General features: G+C 42.2%; 1 protein-coding gene across 1 annotated transcript in view; it reads right to left on the bottom strand.

The window, feature by feature from the left end:
* Positions 1-10,683: 10,683 nt before the first annotated feature.
* tgfbr3 (transforming growth factor, beta receptor III) overlaps positions 10,684-22,746 on the bottom strand; it is a 71,863-nt gene continuing 59,800 nt past the window's right edge. Inside the window, exons 17-19 of the mRNA XM_056276805.1 lie at positions 19,300-19,350; positions 19,063-19,170; positions 10,684-15,062 (exon numbers count right to left, since the gene is read on the bottom strand). Coding sequence (XP_056132780.1) covers positions 14,944-15,062; positions 19,063-19,170; positions 19,300-19,350 — 278 coding nt within the window. The 3' untranslated portion in view covers positions 10,684-14,943. The remainder of the gene's footprint in view (positions 15,063-19,062; positions 19,171-19,299; positions 19,351-22,746) is intronic.

Here is a 22,746-nt window from a genome sequence, read left to right as displayed (position 1 = left end):
CCAGTAAGACATACATGTTGCATGGTCAGATGTTTGAAAGAGCGGTGAAGGACTGGATCAGACCAAAACAAGGGCTTGGCAGGAAAAATGAGTGATTTGTTTTATTTATCTAAAAACAGTCTTGATTTATGATGAGCTTTGGTTGAAACACTTCCATCGCTCACTGTTGTTCTCACTGCTTGAATTTGAATACTGTATATATACAAACTGGCCCATCTTCACTAAGCTGAATCAGCCAACCAAGGTCAGGTCTCTATGACAAGAGCATTAAGAATAGGTTGCATAGACAACGCTCACCTCCTATTCTACACCACTGTTTATCAATTTACCAGTAATTATACACAACAGAACAATCTAATATTGAAAACGATCAATAACATATAATGATCACATAATGTATGCTCAATAATCCAGGTAAGAAAATCACAGAAAGTTGAATCAGTTCATCTGGACACAACGTTTTTTGAGAGAAACACTTCATCACTCATCTAAGTGACCTCTTCAGTCTCAATTGACTGCAGGTATTCCCACCCTTATAAGCAATACAGTGGCATAACAACCAAAAACAATGATTGGTTTCATATGGTTCAGGGATGATCGTTCCCTCTTCACATAGATGGCCTCTTTTGACTCCCCATTCAAGGAGGGGTGGAATGCTGGTTTGCCCGAGACTTCACTCCTGTTGGTAATAGAATCATTGTGTTTGACTAGAGCTGCTGGTCAGTCCTCAGCTTTATTGCTGCTAGAACTGTCAGCTGCCTTTGATGCAGTTAACCACCAAATCCTCCTCTCCACACTCACTGAGCTTGGTATCTCAGGATCTGCCCTGCGCTGGCTCATGTCCTACTTCTGAAGGAGATCTTTTAGAGTATCTTGGAGGGGAAAGTGTCCAAACCACACAGCTTATCCACAGGGGTACCTCAAGGATCGGTGTTCAGTCCCCTTCTCTTCTCAATAAACACCACCTCACTTGGTGCAATCAACCACTCCCATTGTTTCTCATACCATTGCTATGCTGGTGATACCCAGCTCTTTCTATCATTCCTGCCAGATGACCTCACAGTCTCAGCATGGATATCGTCATGCCTTGCTGATATCTCAACATGGATGAAAGACTTACACCTTCAGCTTAACTTGTCTAAGACTGAGCTCCTTGTCATTCAAGCCAGTTCATCCTTACAACAACATATCAATATCCAGCTCAGATCAACCCAACTCATGCCCACAAAGTCTGCCCAAAACTTCAGTATGACTGATGACCAACTAACCTTTAAGGTTCACATGGCCTCAATTGCTCGGTCGTGCCGATTAGCCCTGTACATCATCAGGAAAATTAGACCCTACCTGTCTGAGCATGAAGCACAACTCCTGGTACAGGCTCTTGTTATATCACACATTGACTACTGTAGCACCTTACTGGCAGGTCTCCCTGCATGCACTTTCAAACCTCTGCAAATGATCCAGAACGCGGCGGCGCATCTGGTCTTCAACCAACCCAAAACAGCACATGTCACTCCGCTGTTCATATCCCTCCACTGTCTCTCAGTTGCTGCCCGCATCAAATTCAAAACCTTAATGCTCACTTACAAAACAGCAACTAAAACTGCTCCTGCCAACCTGAACTCCCTCATTCAGGTCTACACCCAGTCCCAGTCACTAGCTCTCCCAAATGAAAGGTGCCTGGCACTTCCACCACAATGGGGCCCTAAGTCACGCGGCAGATTTTTCTTCCGTTGTTCCCCGGTGGTGGAACAAGTTACCAAACACCATTAGATCCGCTGAGTCCCTCTCCATCTTTAAGAAGAAGCTAAAGACCCAGCTCTTTCTCAAACACCCCCACACCTGATGGTATTAATAAAAAAAAATAAAAAAAATGCTTCTATGCACCCTATGCATTGCCTTTGTTTGCTCCCTGTTGACACCTATGTCCTATCGGAATTGAACCTAGTTTTTGGCACTTGCGTTGTCGCCTTCTGATTAGATCCTTGCTTGTATTGTATTAACTCTCAGATGTATGTTGCTTTGGATAAAAGCGTCTGCTACATGAAATTGTAAATTGTATATTGTAAATCTTATTTAAATCGAGTGTCGTGTGAAAATATATGGGGTCAACTGTCCAAAGTAATGGGAAGTACAGAAGAGAGGTGAAGAAGAGAGTGCAGGCAGGGTGGAGTGGGTGGAGAAGAGTGTCAGGAGTGATTTGCGACAGAAGGGTACCAGCAAAAGTTAAAGGGAAGGTTTACAAAATGGTTGTGAGACCAGCTATGTTATATGGTTTGGAGACAGTGGCACTGATGAAAAGACAGGAGGTGGAGCTGGAGGTGGCAGAGTTGAAGATGCTAAGATTTTCACTGGGAGTGACGAAGAAGGACAGGATTAGGAACAAGTATATTAGAGGGACAGCTCAGGTTGGACATTTTGGAGACAACGCAAGAGAGGCAAGATTGAGATGGTTTGGACATGTGTGGAGGAGAGATGCTGGGTCTTTTGGGAGAAGGATGCTGAATATGGAGCTGCCAGGAAAGAGGAAAAGAGGAAGGTCAAAGGGGAGTTTTATGGATGTGGTGAGAGAGGACATGCAGGTGGCTGGTGTGACAGAGGACAATGCAGGGGACAGGAAGAAATGGAAACGGATGATCCACTGTGGCAACCCCTAACGGGAGCAGCCAAAAGTATAAACATGCATGAGAGTGAATCTGTCATGTGTGCTGTGCTCCTTCCTCTCAGCTGAAGTCTTCAGTGTCATTTTGTAAGAGGTGAGCGATCCATAACAATACATAATGGGGGTTGTTTTTTTTTTGCACTAACAGAAAGACAGAGAAATTTTGTCATTGTAAGTAAGCATACAACGAAATACATCATCTGCATTTAACCCATCCTATGGTAGAGGAGCAGTGGGACCAACTCCGGTTCTCTTTGCTATCACCTTGGTCAGGGGCACAGGCAGGAGTATTAACTCTAACATACATATTTTGATGGTGGGGGGAAACCGCAGAACCTGGTGGAAACCCATGTAGACACGGGGAGAGCATGCAAACTTCACACAGAAAGAACCTGGGACGGCCTGGGGTTCGAACTCAGGACCTTCTTGCTGCGAGGTAACAGTGCTAACCACTGGGCCACTGTGCTGAGCGTAATATTGCCTCGGGGCTGCCCTGGGTGCTGTGGGCAGTTTGATTTGGTTCCCCTTCTTTTCACAGAAGCCTGGGGAATAGCTGCAATCATAGCATTGTAAGATGGTGACAGATGTACTCTTAGCCCCCCCCCCCCCCCACACACGGTTCAGGGATGGTCGTTCCCTCTTCACATAGATAGCCTCTTTGAGTCCCCATTCAAACCAGCGTTCCTCCTTATCAAGGATGTGCACATCCTCATGCTTGAAAGAGTAGCCACTGGCCTGAAGGTATGCAAATAAGTAAATCTACCCATACATAATTGATTTCATGCATTTTAGCATTGTCTGAATGGTGTTTTTGGATTCCTCCAAATGAGCAACTGTGGAGTTGTAATTAAGAAATTCCACAGTGCTGTGGTTTAAAATAATATTGTCTGTAATATAAACAAAAGGATTCATTAGTGTGAATTTTCATGTTGAATAACATTACAAGGAGGTTGTGTCCAATCAGTAATTGGTTGGACAACAAAGGTTATCAATGCCCCTTTTAATCCATCTAATTACACTAATTAGCAAATGTATGACTGGGAGCTAACAAGGGAAATGAGCTCATTTAGTGTTTGGTTGTAATTTTTTTGATTTTGATTTTGAGATACTTTACTCATCTCCGTAGGAAAATTACACTCTGCATTTAACCCATCCTAGTTGTGTAGCTAGAAGCAGTGGGCAGCCGCTGTGCAGCACCCGGGGACCAACCCCAGTTCATCTCGCCATGCCTCGGTCAAGGGCACGGACAGGAGTATTAACCCTAACATGCATGTCTTTTTTGATGGTGGAGGAAACCGGAGCACCTGGAGAAAACCCACCGCAGACACGGGGAGAACATGCAAAATCCACACAGTGGACGACCTTGGATGACCCCCCATGGTTGGACAACCTCGGGGTTCAAACCCAGGACCTTCTTGCTGTGAGGCAACAGCACTAACCACCGCGCCACCGTGCCGCCCAATGAAAATGTGTGTATACATGGATCTTTGTAACATGCTTATAGACAACACTGATAACTGGTAGTGAGTGGGCAATGTTTCTAATTTGCACAGCAGAAATTTCGGAGCACGCTAAAATATAGACCACTCAAAAACTCAAAAATGTGCACATTTGAGTCTTCGTCTCTCAGCGTCATCAGGGCAAATACAAATAGCCCTAAGTTATGTGATTTCTGATGACAAGAGCTTTGTGAATAAAAGTTTCAGATAGAACGAAAACAAGAAAAACTTTCCTGCAAACTTTCCAAGGTTAAAACCTGGCACCCAAAGATGAAGAATGTCTTGGGAGAAGGAGCTTTAAATAAAGGCCGATACACCACCCAACAGAGGGATATGTTTTGTTTTGTCTTTCAGCACATCATTCGTATTATGTGAACAACTTATGCACATGACATAAGTTATCATCGAACTCCAAATCAAAGCAACAGTACAGTTCACGTCCAGCCTTTGCGGACAACTGAATTCGAACAGCTTGAACCACATTGTGTTTTCTGATGGGCCCAGAGGACTGATGAGCATTGGCCCAGGAGCCTAAATTACTAGGTGCATGTGGTCAATTTTAATAATATGTGCATGTGCGCATTCAATTAACTAGTCATAAAAATGTTTTCACCACTATAGGTTCTGGTCCCCTCCTTTAAATGTGATTTGCTGTCACAGAGCATAACGGAGTGACCCTCTGCAACTTTCCTTTCCCTGCTATATTTTACCATTCTCTCAAACTACAGCTAAGTTACATTTAGCAGTCGGCGGTGCCTGGGGCTGGAAGTATAATTTCACCGTTCTACGCACACTCCGCACATCTGTTTTCTGGATGACAGCTTTCACTGATCAGCTGGGGCTTCCACTGGACCAATCGCAGTAAAGGTGTACATTTTCTGTGATTATTGGTTGAGGGCAAACATCTGGTTGCATTTAGGGCCTGGTACTAGAATTTGTGTTATTTGGTTTGGTTGCGGTGCAGATTTGAGCTCTAGAGGCCAGCAAGGCAGCTCTCTGCACTGAATCTCGGATGGAAAAACAAATTTTAATGAAGTCTGGCCCTCCGGTCCAGCAGCATCTGCTGTATGTCTCTGGCAGACCCTGGCAGCCAGGAAAGCTGCATTTACTGCCCTCTGCAAATCCCACAGGAGCATCCCTCAGAATCAGAGAGGACAATTTCACCACTTCGATGAAATCTAACTGTCTATGGTTAACTAGGACAGGTAATTACAGCAGGGTTAATGGGAATAAATATGGTAAGGGTAGTTTATACATTTATTGTAGCAGTATTATATGGCTTTGCTTCAAAATAACATTACGAGAGTAGTGTGATTTACGTTATAGGCTTAAAAAAAATCCCACCCTTCTGAGGTAATGAAAATCAAAGTTATGCCTCTCTTCTACTCTGCAAGGTCCAGGTTCAGTCTGTTCTCAATTCACAGATCCGTATAGTACTACCAAGAACTGGATGATCTATATAGCAGCTCTATTGGAAGACAGTGTTTCCATGCCACTAACTGGCTTACATAATTAAGATGAATAAAAAAACAGCTTTTCAACCACAGACGAAAGCTCTTACATAAGCAGGTACACACAATGCACAATATGAATTGCTTGAAAGATGTGCACTTGTTTTGGCAAGCGTGGCAAAGTCAGACTGTTAAAAATGAGCTTTTTAGCTATAATCTTTCCAACGCATACCTGTAAGCAGCCTCTGCTTAGCATTTCAGGGTGATGAAACCGGTTGCTCAAAATATGAAAAGCTCAGACCTCAATCTGTAATTTAAGCAGATCGTTGCAGCGTCTGCCCTAACTGACAGGTAATGAATGGCAGGGGTAATATTGCTGAGACTCATGCAAGTACATTTCTATTGCTGAATTTATCTTGGCAACTGAAATCAGACATTTGGTAAGTAGATTTCTAAATAGCTGTGTTAGGTAAAGAAAGTTATCTAAATAGATGGGCGTGCTGATTGGCAAAATAGGTGACTGAATCCTTTCCTCATGTTTATGTTCATTCAGTTTGGATTTGTTGGGCAGTATCAAACAAAAGTGTGTGTGTGCATGTGTGCGTGTGTGTGCTGTGTGGGTTTAATACTGAGAGAGGGAAAAAGAGAGAGAAAGAAAAGGGCAAGATTAACATTAACTGATTGGAACATGTTTGTGGTATAGAAGTGGATGTTATTGAGCTTTTTCATTTTGAACAGTTTAATTTTAGGTTATGGATTCTTTCTTTTTTTTTTATAAGTTGAAAAGCTCTAGTGTTTTCCAGCTGCAAGCATGGGGGTCTCAAATCTCCACAAAAGAAATATACACTCAGTACCCATGTGCCACAATCAAAACAGAGTTTGCATTTCAGCACAAATGAAACCGTTTTATGGGTTCTGGCAGCAATATAAAACATATCTTGGGTCTTTTTTGTGCAGCAAAGGCCTGTTGCAATGTGAGGTTAAACTTGGCAAGTCACCTCAGTCGAGGCTAGTTCAAGCATGGCTCAAAAAAGACCCCCCCCCCCTTAAGGTCCGCGGTGGCGTAGCGGTCTAAGCGTCGGCTTGGTGTCGATGCAGTTGCCCACTGGGGACTGGGGTTCGCGCCCCGGTCTCGTCAGATCCGACTATGGCCGGACTCGATGAAGCAGCAATCATTGGCAACGCTGTCTTCGGGAGGGGGGCGGAGTCGGCTTGTGTTCGTCATGTGAATGCGTCTCTGTGTGTGTCGGAAAAACAGTGGTTCGGCTTGGATTCGCCTTGTCACGAAAGTGGGGAGGCGCTTTCCTTCGAGACTGCCGGCCGGAGAGATGCAGTTGGCGAACGCATGCAATACGAGGGTGGGTGTTTGAATTAAAATAGGGATCAATTGGCCACTAAATTGGGAGAAAAAAGGGGAAAATCAGAAATAAATTTATAAAAAAAAAAAAAAAAGACCCCTTAAAGCGGAACCAGGTAACTTTTTGCTTTATTATATGATCATTAAATTAACTTTGGTCACATAGTGTGAGGGATTTGGGAGGCATTCACCATTTATATTTAGCTATGAAATGTGTCTGCAACCTGGTACAAATCCTCCCAAGAAATATGACTGCCTTTGACACATATGATGAGCCAAAACATTAAAACCACTGACAGGTATGTAAGTGAATAACACTGATCATCTTGTTACAATGGCACCTGTCAAAGGGTGGGCTATATTAGGCAGCACGTGAACAGTCAGTTCTTGCAGTTGATGTGTTGGAAGCAGGAAAGATGGGCAAGCGTAAGGATCTGAGTGACTTTGACAAGGGCCAAATTGTGACGGCTAGATGGCTGGGTCAGAGCATCTCCAAAACAGCAGGTCTTGTGCAGTGTTCCCAGTATACAGTGGTCAGTAACTACCAAAAGTGGTCCAAGGAAGGACAACTGGTGAACCAGCTCATTGCGTGGACTGTGTATGGACTGTTTGACGCGTATTTTCAAACAAAACTGTGGAACAGTCAATGGACCTTGAACAGTTAATGAACTTAAAGAAACGAAAATGGGTATTCACCCAGGTATAAGAATGTATGAAAAGAGTTCCAGTCTGTAAAGTTTTACTTACAAACCAGAGAATCTACTAAGAGTTCCAGTTTTTAATATTGCATTTAAACTTGACACAGTAATGGATCCAGTCTGTATTGTTACACTTAATATTAGAATCCCCCATTCTAACTTGCACTACAGGTTATGGGTCAATGTTTTTATAAAGTGCTTTGAGTGGCTGTTGCAGCTAGAAAAGCGCTATATAAAATGCAACTTGATTGATTGATTGATTGATTGATTGATTGATTGATTGTGTAGGCTCATTGATGCACATCTGGTCTGATCTCATAGAAGAGCTACTGTAGCTCAAATTACTGAAGAAGTTAATGCCGGCTATGATAGACAGGTGTCAGAACACACAATGTATTGCAGCTTGCTGTGTATGGGGCTGCATAGCTGCAGACCGGTCAGAGTGCCTATGATGACCCCTGTCCACCACCAAAAGCACCTACAATGGGCAGGTGAGCATCAGAACTGCACCATGGCGCAATGGATAAAGGTGGCCTGGTCTGATGAATGACGTTTTCTTTTACATGATGTGGATGGCTGGGTGTGTGTGCATCATTTATCTGGGGAAGAGATGCCACCAGGATGCACTAATATGGGAACAAGGCAAGCCGGCGAAGGCAGCATGAAACACAGGGCAATGTTCTGCTGGGAAACCTTGAGTCCTGGCATTCACGTGGATGTTACATTGACATTTGCCACCTAACTAAACATCACCGCAGACCAAGTACACCCATTCATAATAACAGTATTCCCTGATGGCAGTGGCCTCTTTCAGCAGGACATTGTGTCCTGCCACACTGCACACATTGCTCAGGAATGGTCTGAGGAATATGACAATGAGTTCAAGGTGTTGCCTTGGCCTCCAAATTCCCCAGATTTCAATCCAATCGAGCATGTGTGGGATGTGCTGGAAAAGCAAGTCTGATCCATGGAGGCCCCACCTCACAACTTACAGGACTTAAAGGATCTGCTGTTAACGTCTTGGTGCCAGATACCAGAGGACACCTTCTGAGGTCTTGTGGAGTCCATGCCTCGATGGGTCAGAGCTCTTTTGGCAGAACGAGGGGGACCTACACAATATTAGGCAGGTGGTTTTAATGTTTTGGCTAATTGGTGTACAAGTATATCAATTTAACTTTACCTTGTCTGTGCAACTTTCATTAGAAAAATAAGCACCTTTATCACACAAAGCATCCAACTTTGTTCAGCGGAAACACAAACTTGAGAAAAATCTCAGGTGCTACAGAGGAAAGAAAAGCATTTGAAGTGCATGTCCATGCTGACTTTTAAGAGGGATATGACATTAGTCTTAACACAGTGACTGGCTTATAAGCTTCGGATTGACTAATCTTCCACATTGCCTCTTAGCTTTCTCAGAAATACCTCACGGGTTTCGTGTTTACTGTTATTTTGGGAATATTCACTATATAATTATATGATGGAATATATGCTTCATTTCCCATTGAGTCATACCGCTTTGATTATTTTGCTGACAGGGTGCTGTTTCCACAAAAGGCATAAATGCATGGCTCGGAGCACATACAGTGTGTTGATAACAGCACATCCACAGCAGAATCATTACGACATGTGAGGGTTAGGCTACACACCAACAGCATCTTCATGGGGTAACATCCACAGTAAGACTCATAGGTATAGCTCAAATGAATGTGTTAGGGCTTATACAACACAGTCTGGAAGACTCGCTTGCCTCTTGTATAATTGTGAAATACCATCTAGAAACCACTTCATTCTGTACCTTTAAATCCTTCCAACTGGAGGCATGTCAGAATCTGACATTACCGAGTCTATTGGATTTTGGCTCCACATATAATTGTACTCTTATTTTCCTCACCATATACCAGTGGGAATTGACCTTAGAAATAGAAGAGGTACTTTGAGGGTTGCCGTGCATGGTCTCTTAAACTGGCCTCATCCCTTAGTGAGGATGTAAGCAATCTGAGTCCAAAACATCTCTCTTAATTTGCATTCAATAAAAAAAAAAATGAGGATACCAAATGTCTGTTGTGAATTAGTCTGGCCTCTCCAGTGCCAATGTTTCGAATACTGTCAGACAAGAAAACTGCACAAACCCTCTTCGCTCTTCTTGGACCAGTTTTAGTTACACAACACTGTCTGGGTTATTTGCAATCAGTGACTAAATTGATTACCTTTAGGTAACAAATGCAAAACAACAAACACATGTCCCTGGCTGCAGAGAAAGTGAGCTGGAATTGGAAATTATCATCATCCATGCTGTCGTGGCGCTGGACCTGAATAGTGCATGGACCAGGGCTCGATGATGTGGACAAAATTTTATTAAACAATTCAGTCACGAGAGAGCCCTGAGCAGTGAGAGGACCTTGTGAAGCGGAGAGTTAATGGAAAGAGAGGTAAAGAGAAACCAACACGGGACCTATAGGGGCGGATCGATTGTGAGGGTCAGGAGCATTTGGATGTGTTAACCAGTCAGCCTAACATGAGTTGGCCTAATGAGAGCTTTTCTTGCCATTTGCCCCAAGACACTTTCTCTCCCAGTGCATGACACACTCATTACAGTACACCTGAGGTATGCTCACTATGGCTGACTCCCAAGCTCTCTGATCAAAAGCGAAGACAACCTAAATCCTAGGGGAGAGATGGAGGAAAAAAAGAGTGTAAGCATGCACACATGCATTGAAGTGCAACTTATAAGGGGTGTGTGTGTGATAGTGGACATCTAGGCAGCCTCACCAACATCCCCAGTCAGTGGTCCACATGTTCTGCATCACGCTATGAGCTCACCAGTGAGTCATGAGTTTATGACAAGAGGGCTAAACCTAACACATCATTATTACAGTTCATTGTTCTTAAACAAATCCATACATCAGCCTCTCACTGTTAAACATATGGCGTGACAACAGCCATTTTGTGGCATGCCATCGCTCCGTAACCTGTTATTTTCAGGATGAGATAATCCATCACGACAACAATGTCAGTAATTATGAAAATTTATTTGGCATTGAAGGTATGTATACAAGTATCATGCATATTTACAGCATATAAAAACTTTTCGAAAACAAAACTGATCAACAAAAGTGCACACCACAGTGCACGAAAAGGCAGTAATGGTGTCATGGATAAGGTCAAAGTCTTCATTGTCTTACTGTAGTTTCTAAAATGTAACGTAAAAACAGCACAATAAACACAGGCGGCCCACTTCGGCCTACTACAGTATAATCAGTAATGATTGAAACTGGCGTAAAAAATAACTGACTTTCTATAGTTCAAAATTGACTTACGCAAAAAAAAAAAAATTCAAAAAACAAACACATTTCCACACAGAACAGACATTTTTAAAAGAGCACTCGCTAAGGTTGCACACACACGCACATGCCCAGGGTACACTTTAACTGAAAAAGGTGAGGTAGTCAAATAGTAAGAAAACGAAAGAAGTACAATCAATAATTCTGGGTGTTCCTCTACTTGGCATATGGATTTAGGCTCCAAATACAGCTGTTTTCAGTTCACCCTTAACTATATGGGATAGAGGAAGTGGAGGCCCCCAAAAAGGCATTATTTTCAACTATTTCCAAACATATTGTACTGTAAAAATGCTCCTTTCACTTTTTCCGATGTAGCATTGCTGTTTCAGATGACGGCAAAGTCATCTCGATAGCATTAATACATTTTGGAGACCCTCAATCAAATATTCTTGGGCACATTTCAACATTTGCACAGCTATTATCATGACATGCACGGGTACTTTATGAAAATCAAATCCCAAATGAAAGAAAGGATTGAATAACAGAGGGCTCAGCACCCCACCTCCAAAAAAAACAAAAACATGACATAATAAACAGGGTTGAGGAGGCAATTACTGTGCATGCTGTAGATGAATTGGCCACAGTCAATAAAGGAAGCCACAAAAGTACAGGAATGTCAAAAACCCCACATCCCACCATAACCACTGATTATAGGCTGCTTCAACACCACGAGAGACGAGATGTTTCACAAAACATTTTCCATTTTCGATTGCATACGGCATTGTTATTTTCCAAGATAAAACTCACAAATTGTGCCCTGATCTTTTTACACAGCTTCACGGTATACATGGGAGTTTGACTGGACACACGTCTCAAATATAGATGCATGTGGACGGTGAGTTTGGCAGAAACGGTGAATTCAACTAAATCACACTGGTGTCATTTGAGGAAGTCATCTAACATAACACTGAGGTCAGTTAAAAAACAAAACAAAACAAAACAAAAAACAAAACTCAACTACAGGTTGGAACAATGGGAAGAATTTGGGCTAAGGGAGAGTGAACACCATTTTATTCACCTGTGCAAACTATAGATTTGGACTTGAGACCTTTATTTGACAATGACTCAAAATAGATTAGGTAGATTCGAGATTCTTGACAGCTTAATTACATTACTTTAGCTTATCATCAATAATGTGATTTTTTTAAAAAAATCTATAGATTCAATATATATTAATTTTACAGTGTTATATAACATTTAATCGAGTGGTATGAGAATATTCTAACAATGTTATCATATAAGAATATTTTAGCAATCACATAATTTGCAAAAAAAAAAAGTAGCAATCAACTAAGTATTGCCAAGTAACTAAGTATTGCCAAGTTGGGAAAGGGGTAAAAAAAAATTGATATTTCTGAATCTATACATTATGCATTATGTCACATGCACATTTACAATGGAAATAATATCAGGTAAAGCTTTCCCTGTAAAGCAGTTATATGTCACATTCACAACAGACTCAGGGCATGTTTCATGGTACATTTAATGAACAGCTGGCATTTTACCAGCTTCATTACACAGTGAAAATCATGATTTGAATGCATAATGCCTCTGAATGGTCTTGAATATTCATCTTAGCAAGAATATTGTAAGGGAAAATGCAAACTGGGTATCCATTGTCATTTGTTGTCTTTCGGCATCTTTTTATTTTGAGACTTGGAAGTTCAAATCAGATGTGGGGGAGAGAAGGGTTCACCCTTCGATATGAAACCACATTCATATCAATATCTATCAGTCAAAGGTCCCTATATATACTCTTCATTGAACTGTATGGTAGCCATTAAAACAAATCTTTTCAATTATGAATTTGTCATGAAACATGCCATTAGCCTTTTAGAAATACGTAGAATAAATCCACAAAAAAAAAAGTTACCGATGAGCAATTCTACAATTCACAGTACTTACACAATTAAAAGACAATAAAAATATCTGGGTAAATATATTCCAAAATATAATTTTATACACAACTATATATTTATAAATCTGATACCTCTGTAGAAACCTCTATACATGTTTACACAAAATAAAAACTGAGAGCTTTGAGATAATATACATTCTGTTTATCTATTTTTTTCCACTTCTTACCAGACAGAAAAAAAGCAAAACTGGTATAAAGAAAAGGAACCCCACTTCCTTCACTTCTTGGGGTAAGAAAGTTAAAGTGACTCCATTTGTTCCATGTGGTATCTCACCAAGACACTTGTTCTGCACGTCATTCAGGAAGGCATAACAATAAACATTCATATTATTCAGTGACAGTGGGATAATATTGGTTCTGCAATGACAAGAAAAATTACATATGGGGAACATTAGTGAAATGCATTAAATGTGTATACTTCATTGAGCTTGCAGCTCAACAGGCCAATAGCTTACTCATATACTGTAGGCCAACACACTTACTGCAGCTTCCAAGTTTATACACATAGAAGTAAAGCATCACAGTACTAGGATGCAACGTGGAGTATTAGACTATACATTGCACACCTGACAACATTAATGATGACATTACAATAGAAGAAGTATGCTCTGACTTTAATATGGACTGATCATGGGACTCTCAACTGAACATGCTGCACAGGATCAAGAAAAAAATAATGTGCTATTTAATGGAAATGCCCAACTGATACCTACATTCACTTGATATTGTCAGTCAGCCCTGTAGTGTATAAGCCAACAAAACTAGAGCTTTGGCTCCAATATTGAGCTTTGGCAAGTATATTACCTTATACCTCAACCTGTTTGCAGAAGTGGAATCCAGAGATAATAAAAAAGAGGAAAAACTCTCCACAGACTTTGCCTCATAACATTTTTGATTATTTACAATATTTACAAAATGTACATATCTTTACAAAAGCGCTCCATCTAGTGAAAGGAGAGCTTAATCATGCTTGTGTGAAGCTGTGTAACACCAATGAAACTTGAGAAACAGACCTTAACTTTGACCTAGAACTCTAAGTGCAATGCCAAGAACTAATATATAGTAACTATGGCTTTAACTTGTACAAATATTTTTGACCACTAATTTGGGGAAGAATGGCCATTAAAGACTGTGTATTTGAAATGTGGTTTTGTCTGAGTCTTTCACATTTTTCTTTCACATTTTTTTTGTTTTGTTTTGTTTTTTGTTTTTTTTTTGTATTTACTGACTCTTCTCTATACATTCAACATCTTTGCTCTCTCAAAATTGTCCTTTCAACATTCATAGCATTGAATGAGCATAACTCATGCATTGTCTCACTGTGTCTAGCAGTGGAAATGTCTTGCTAACATGCTACTTACTCCCTGCCTATTCATAGTGGTTGTTTTGCTTGTTCACTCACTTCAGGTGACTACGTGCGGCATAAAGCATCAGAATCTGTGCTCTGCAACGCAGTGAACAGCCAATCCCCATCTCACTTGCTACTGACATTATGATCGCATTGCTTTCCTCTGCTATCGGTGTCCTCTTGTTTGTTAGCTGCAACCTTAACGAAACCATTTAAGGAAATGACAAAATGCTCAGTTGCGGTCGAAGATAAAAGCAGCATTTGGATTAGAGAATAAAAAAAATGCCTGTTGCTCAACTCACATTTGCGTCTTATAGTTTGTTTAGTTAGGCTCTGGATATGAGGTTGTCTCAGATCTGTTAAGCCCTTAAACCACTAATATAATAGCAGTACAGTAGATCTGTGATGTTCAAGCACATTGTCAAAGTGGCACAAAAGGTAATCAAACCCAGGGAAAAAAGAGGTTTTTGTGGTGTTGTTGTTGTTTTTTCTTCTTTTTCAAATCTTACCGCTTCCTTGCTACATCGCAAAGCACCGCAAAAATAATTTCTTTCATCCAAGGAAACAAAAGTCAACAAACCAGTCCCTGTAACCTATTCGGCCTTTCCTATGCCCCCCGTGCAGGGGGGGTTGGGTGGGGGGGTGGGCGTCCCGCCGGGCCGCCGTGGGCTATGCTGTGCTACTGCTGGAACAGGGTGTGCTTTGTGTGCTGCCGATGCTGTGGGCCGCGCTGCTGTTCTCCGAGGCAGGCTGAGACTTTTGGACCTGGTGCGTGCCAGCTGTCTCACCTGGACACAGAACAAGAGAACAGAGGGAGGAATATATGAGAAAGACAGGGGAGACGTAGAACAAAGGAGGGATGAGCTCTGCACACTGAAATGCTCCCAATACTAATTTTTAATCGCTCTATCAGATCGAAATGTTGCCCGTATTTTTTTCCAATTACGCTCGGTTGAGAGAGACACACAAAATGTTTATTTTCAATCCACAACTCAAACTCTTCTGATGAGGTATATAAATATACCTCGATTTGAGACGGTGAAATAAATCACAGACTGTTCCTTTAACACATCGTTATCACAGAGAGGGGGAAGTACTCACTGCTTCATCGGGTGCAGTGTTTAGCTGTGGCGTTTAGTATGAGCCACCTCTCTGTCCATTTGAACTCTTGACTGATTTACATTTTGGGAGAAATAGGCTTTTGTCTACTCCCATACAGCTGGAGGAGGACTACTGCTGCTCCAGCCTTCTCCAAGCAGACCATCAGGAAGTTTAGATAATCCGTATCTCCCTCAACTGCTTGGTGCGCCGCCACGAATAGCCTGCCCCCCACTGCTGAGTGGCACCTTCTGTGTAATCGCTTATTTGATAAATGTTTTGTGTTGCTTTGTTTTACCGTTGCTTTAATCAGAAGTGTTTATTGAAGTAATGTTCCTTGCACTTGAGTATATCTTGTGTGTACCATCTAACTCTGCAATACAGTAAATGAAAAAAAAAAGAAAAGCTCTGGACCTCATCGCCTCTGACTTTTTTTTTTTCTCCACCGGGGGCCACCGGCTCTAACACTTATCTGTTGCTGTTCTGTTAAACATTGAGAGAACGACCACTTTGCTGTTGTGACTTTTTAAAGAATACAGAAGTGGTCACCTCGGAGCCAAGAAACGACCGGTGGCGTTGGCGCTGACAGATGACGGCTTCAGGGGAAGGAGGTGAGGAGGACTCTGGTTCGTCCCCCCAGCACGGCTTTTGTTATCTGGGAGCAAATAGCCCAGCTTTGCCAAGATAAAGCAGAGTAAACACACGGCAGGGCCTTCTGCCTGGATCTCAGACCGCTGACTTGTTTATTGTTCCGTGTTTATACAAACATTCCAGTTTGTAGATTCCTGGGATGCAGAGCTGAACGTTAGGGGGCAAATGAAAACGCTTCGATTTGTTTGGAAAAAAGAAAATTTCTGACAGCAAACCCAAGACTTCTGAAATAAAGCCAGGTCTGAGGTCTGTGTTTGGTTTGTGTATTTGGCATTATGTTTCTGGTATTAAAATACAGTGCATCCATTGCTTGTTTACGAGCTTTGCCCTGCCCAGCAAAACAGAGAGAGGGCCAGGGAGAGAACCTTCTCCACCACGAACGGACGACACTTCTGCTGCTGTCTGGAACCCTGCTACACACAGTACGCCATGTGAGCTGATGTGTGTTTGGTTGGTTTTATGTGTGTATGTTTCTGTGTGTGTGTGTGTGTGTGTGTGTGTGTGTGTGTGTGTGTGTGTGTGTGTGTGCGTGCGTGCGTGTGTGTGTGTGTCTGTGTGCTTTTGTGTGTGTGTATGTGTCCACATAAACATATGCATGTGTGAGCATATGCTTGTGTGTCTGTATGTGTGTGTGCGTGTCTGTGTGTGTATGCTTTTGTGTGTGTGTGTGTGTATGTGTGTCCACATAAACATATGGATGTGTGAACATATGCTTGTGTGTCTGTCTGTGTGTGTGCGCATCTGTGTGTGTATACTTTTGTGTGTGTGTGTGTGTGTGTGTGTGTGTGTGTGTGTCCGCATAAATGTATGCATGTGTGAGCATATGCGTGTGTGTATACTTTTGTGTGTATGTGCTTTTGTGTGTGTGTGTGTGTAAAAACACGTATATTTGGCAGGCATACTGAGCAGCCTAAGTGAACGGCGTGCTCCCTCTTACAGGCCCCTCACTTCTCTAATGTTTACCAGAGCAGGCTCACCAGAGAGCGCCAGCTAAAAAGGATCCCTCAAAAAACCCCAGCATTTCCTGCGAAACCAGGACTTCTATCTTTCCATCCTCCGAGGAGACAAAAAAAAGCAAACACTTTTCCATTTAAAATGTATTGTACAATGACAGTGTACCGATACCCAGTTGTAAAGGAAAGATATCGTGGCTGCAGTGGTTTTTCTGTTTTGCCTGGAAAGTTGACATCCACGGGTTCCAGTGGGTTTCGGTCTTCTTTAAGCTCCGGGAGAGTCAGTACAAATATGCCTGGTGGATGACAGCATCTCTTGAACAACAGCAACCTCTACATGCCAAATGCTGTCTCTCCTAAAATGTGTTTGTGGATACCTTGGAGCACAGGCAACAAAATACCTCTCATACTTTTCTAATATTCGCTGATTTTAGGAAGCATGTCCATTAAAATTGCAGTTCAGAAAAAAAATTATGTGCATGTGTGTGTGTGTGTGTGTGTGTGCGTGCGTGCGCGCGCGCGCGAGTGTGTGTGGTTCTCAGCCATAATGCTGGGCAGAGCCAAGATAAGAAAAACCCTCTAATTGCAGGTTATGGGGCCAACTGAAATAAGTGTGTCGTTCATTTACCTTGTAAGGCGTTAACATAGCACACATCCAAAAGTGGCCAAATGCAGCTACAACATGTGGAAGAACATCCAACATTGTCCTCAAGTCCCAGGGGAGGAAATAAAAAAAACGAGTTCTTTTTTTGTGTGTTCACCATACTGCACTGGTTTAAAATACACTTTGAACCGACATTTTTGGTGGTTGTTTTCGGGGGTCTACATTCTTGGGGTTGACTCTGAACTGCCGGTGTAAGGCTATTTCAGTCGAGATCGAACAAGGGGCGCTTCCACACCGTGACCCACCAGAAAGCTTTAACATTATCAACAGAAACCGTTGCCTCGGGCTTTTTTGTCACAACTTCTGAGAGGGCCGGGCCCCTTGTATTCTTTCCATATTTACTATCTTTACACCTGTTTTCTCTTTAGATTTTCAACTTTTGACCTCCAAAATCTTCTGGAAACCAGCCAGTCTAAAGGCTTGTATTTCTCTGTCGGTCCCTCTAGGAAACTTATAAAACTCAAATAAAGTGGCCTTCTGAGGAGGTGCCAATACAAATATTATCGTGAAGATAAGAGAACTCACATCTGACAACTGATCACTCCAGCTTGCGGAATAAAAACTCGTCAAAAGCAGACAAAGTAGGCTGATATGGATAAATGAAACATACTGTCTTTGGAACTGCGGTGCATTATCACAAGTTTGTGTAAAACTAGTGTTCCCCCATCAGCAAGCATTTGTGTTGAAGTGCGCGGCTTGTCTTCTGTCCATTCACAGCTGCACGACAGTAAAGCAGGACAACATACAGAACGAATTGTCACCCAACATCAACCGACTTTGATCGCCTTCCAAACTGCGAGTGTTAACTTAAAACACTTTGCCGCATTGTTATAACCATCTGAAACTCCTCGGCTCGACTTCCTGACCCTGTTTATGAAAGATGTCTACAGAGAATACATCACCGGTGGGGTTAGGAGGTCAACGGCATGGTCGATCACTGGTCAAACAGGCGCAGAACAGGACAGCTCTGTGCTGTGCCGGACCCAGAGAGCTGCAGCGAGAGCACTTCCTCCCAGGGATCGGCCGAGGTCAGCAGACCGGGGACGGTGGGGAAGATCTTGGCATCTAATAGACAGATTGTGTGTCTTTTCCTGCAAGCGCCCACATAACGTAACGGGGAATTCCAACCCGTCCATTGTGCTGAGAATACCGACTGACCATGCCACAAACTCTAAAACCATTCAAAGGCAGGAAAGACAAGAGCTGCTGTTGCGGACCAACAGGATATATTTACAGTAGAGGAGTCAATACGTTATTGTTAACAGACCTCTGTCAGCAGCGGGATGTTTGGCAATCTTAACGGCTCATTTCTGGCAACGGGACACTCGGACATTCTTTCGGGGATTATCTTTTCATTGACGCAGAGAGGTTGGTGAGGGCAGCAGAGCAACAGGTAAAGGAGTCGGGCATGTTGAAACCTACCTGTGTGCGAGTAGATGAACCACAAGGCTCCTGTCAGCAGGGCCCCAATCATGAATGCTGCAAATGCAATTCCCACCACTGTAGGAGTGTCCAGGACATACATTATGGCTGCAATTTAAAAAAAACCAAACAAAACAAATTGATATTTTCACAGGTTGGGCCTAACAACTAGAAAATCCTCAAAACAAATAATAACATAAGGTTTAGTAATGGAACAATATGGATGCTGTCACTTACTTTCACTGGGGGAATTATGTGGACTTCTTGGTGTTGAGCGAGTAGGTGCAACTGCAAAGTACAAAAAAAATTAATTTGTTATACGTTCATTATAGAATGATACTTGGGTTACATGATGAACTTTCACAGGTTTAAAGACACGCAGCAGATCTGCTGAGTAAAGCCTGACAGGCACAGACCGGGAAGATAAGGAGACTGCTGATATTGCATTGTGTTGATAAGCAATTCTCTCTGGAATGTGATACAGAAACCTGAACCAGGAAAAAGCTGAAAGAGCACTTTTCCTGGAAAGGCTGATGGTGTCCCCTAGGATGAACTGACTGACTCCAACAATGCTTGTCCACTTATTCATGCAATCTGGGTGACTTTCAAAAGTGAAATTTGTTCTAATTACACCCTAACAAACAATACAAAGGCGCTTGTGTAAGGGCGAACTCAAGAGCAAGCCTGGTACATGTCCAAGAACTCGGAACAATGGATGCTATTCTTGGGAAGATCACCTTTGAATTTTCATTCTGCATGGTGCATGGTGACTTATCAAAAGAGTGTTTGATTGCAGAAGGGGCTATGGTTGCACCCCCCCCCCCTTCCTCTATCAAACCCCTAAAGTGTTATCTGTCTCGCTGAATTGTTATGTCGGGAATGCGGAGTCTGGCCCTTGATGCTTTCAACCCCGCCCGCATCCACCACTTTGGAGAGAGGGGGGAACAGTCGGGGCCAGCAAAACACAGCTGCCGTGTCAATATGGATGTGTTATTAAATTCAAATTGCTAGTTTACGCGGTCTTCTCCGCTGTGAGAAAGTTTCATAACTCACGGAAAGGTCCCAGACTATGGCGCTCAAGATACCATTCAACGCTCATTGCACAAGATATTTCTTTTTTAAATGCATAGGTATCTAAAAATAAGGAGTGAAATATACCAATTGTACTTCCAGACGTGGAACATACTTTCATGCTGGAGGATATACACTACCGTTCAAAAGTTTGGGATCACCCAAACAATTTTGTGTTTTCCATGAAAAGTCACACTTATTCACCACCATATGTTGTGAAATGAATAGAAAATAGAGTCAAGACATTGACAAGGTTAGAAATAATGATTTGTATTTGAAATAAGATTTTTTTTACATCAAACTTTGCTTTCGTCAAAGAATCCTCCATTTGCAGCAATTACAGCATTGCAGACCTTTGGCATTCTAGCTGTTAATTTGTTGAGGTAATCTGGAGAAATTGCACCCCACGCTTCCAGAAGCAGCTCCCACAAGTTGGATTGGTTGGATGGGCACTTCTTGCGTACCATACGGTCAAGCTGCTCCCACAACAGCTCAATGGGGTTCAGATCTGGTGACTGCGCTGGCCACTCCATTACCGATAGAATACCAGCTGCCTGCTTCTGCTCTAAATAGTTCTTGCACAATTTGGAGGTGTGTTTAGGGTCATTGTCCTGTTGTAGGATGAAATTGGCTCCAATCAAGCGCTGTCCACTGGGTATGGCATGGCGTTGCAAAATGGAGTGATAGCCTTCCTTATTCAGAATCCCTTTTACCCTGTACAAATCTCCCACCTTACCAGCACCAAAGCAACCCCAGACCATCACATTACCTCCACCATGCTTAACAGATGGCGTCAGGCATTCTTCCAGCATCTTTTCATTTGTTCTGCGTCTCACAAACGTTCTTCTTTGTGATCCAAACACCTCAAACTTGGATTCATCCTTCCACAACACTTTTTTCCAGTCTTCCTCTGTCCAATGTCTGTGTTCTTTTGCCCATCTTAATCTTTTTCTTTTATTGGTCAGTCTCAGATATGGCTTTTTCTTTGCCACTCTGCCCTGAAGCCCAGAATCCCGCAGCCGCCTCTTCACTGTAGATGTTGACACTGGTGTTTTGCGGGTACTATTTAATGAAGATGCCAGTTGGGGACCTGTGAGGCGTCTGTTTCTCAAACTAGAGACTCTAATGTACTTATCTTCTTGCTCAGTTGTGCAACGCGGCCTCCCACTTCTTTTTCTACTCTGGTTAGAGCCTGTTTGTGCTGTCCTCTGAAGGGAGTAGTACACACCGGTGTAGGAAATCTTCAATTTCTTAGCAATTTCTCGCATGGAATAGCCTTCATTTCTAAGATCAAGAATAGACTGTCGAGTTTCAGATGAAAGTTCTCTTTTTCTGGCCATTTTGAGCATTTAATTGACCCCACAAATGTGATGCTCCAGAAACTCAATCTGCTCAAAGGAAGGTTAGTTTTGTAGCTTCTGTAACGAGCTAAACTGTTTTCGGATGTGTGAACATGATTGCACAAGGGTTTTCTAATCATCAATTAGCCTTCTGAGCCAATGAGCAAACACATTGTATCATTAATACACTGGAGTGATAGTTGCTTGAAATGGGCCTCTATACACCTATGTAGATATTGCACCAAAAACCAGACATTTGCAGCTAGAATAGTCATTTACCACATTAGCAATGTATAGAGTGTATTTCTTTAAAGTTAAGACTAGTTTAAAGTTATCTTCATTGAACAGTACTGTGCTTTTCCTTCAAAAATATGGACATTTCAATGTGATCCCAAACTTTTGAACGGTAGTGTATATTCTGCAGTGTTAAATGAAACAGAGCAATTATCAGAACACAAAAGTTACTTTAAATTTGAAATTACTCGTTTAATACACTACTGATGCCTGACTTGCTAATAACCTGTGCAATATTTAACATAACCTGGAAAGACAGACATGTAGTTACCATGCCCCCACATTTCTTAGGGGCTCCCAGCAAAAAACCCATTGTCCATTTTGGGTTTTTCATAGCCCCAACAATTTACCCACTCTCTCACCCAAAATTTCTCTAAACCCTCAGGTCAGACTTGGAGTGTCGCGATATATTGGTATTGACGATAACCGTGATATTTAAAAAATGAAATACTGATATCATGTTAATCATACACATATAATATCATATAAATAATCCAGCGCCTCTTAAATCATTTCCATTTCTTTCCATTCTCGCTTTGCACCCCCCCCCCCCACACACACACATCTGACGTGACGCCATGACACAGTAACTAGCTAGCTAGCTAGCTACTACAGTGTGTTGCTGCTACTGTTGCACTGTTACTACAGTTTGTTGCTGCTAAAATCATGTCACGAAAAATGGAAAGAGGAAAAAATGATGTAAGGACATGGTCAGTGGACATTAAATCACAGTATATCAGAGTAGTTAGTTGTCAACCTGTGGTCCCACACACAAACTCTTTGTGTCACTCCCCACGAGTGATTTTGTTTCAGTTGACATTGTATTGATTGATGGCAGATGTTAGGCCTTGTGGATATTTTGTTTATCAGTTCATCTGGTTTCCTTTTCAGTAGCTATTGAGTGTAATCGTTCTTTTTGTAATCGATCGGCTGGGAGAGCTTGGTCTGCTGCGTCCTGTGGGCTCAGGAACCATGGCCC

The sequence above is a fragment of the Lampris incognitus genome, chromosome 3 (genome assembly GCF_029633865.1).
Source record: "Lampris incognitus isolate fLamInc1 chromosome 3, fLamInc1.hap2, whole genome shotgun sequence".
Taxonomy (NCBI): Eukaryota; Metazoa; Chordata; class Actinopteri; order Lampriformes; family Lampridae; genus Lampris; species Lampris incognitus.
Note: the sequence above shows the minus strand (reverse complement) of the source record. Positions and strands in the feature narration are given on the sequence as shown.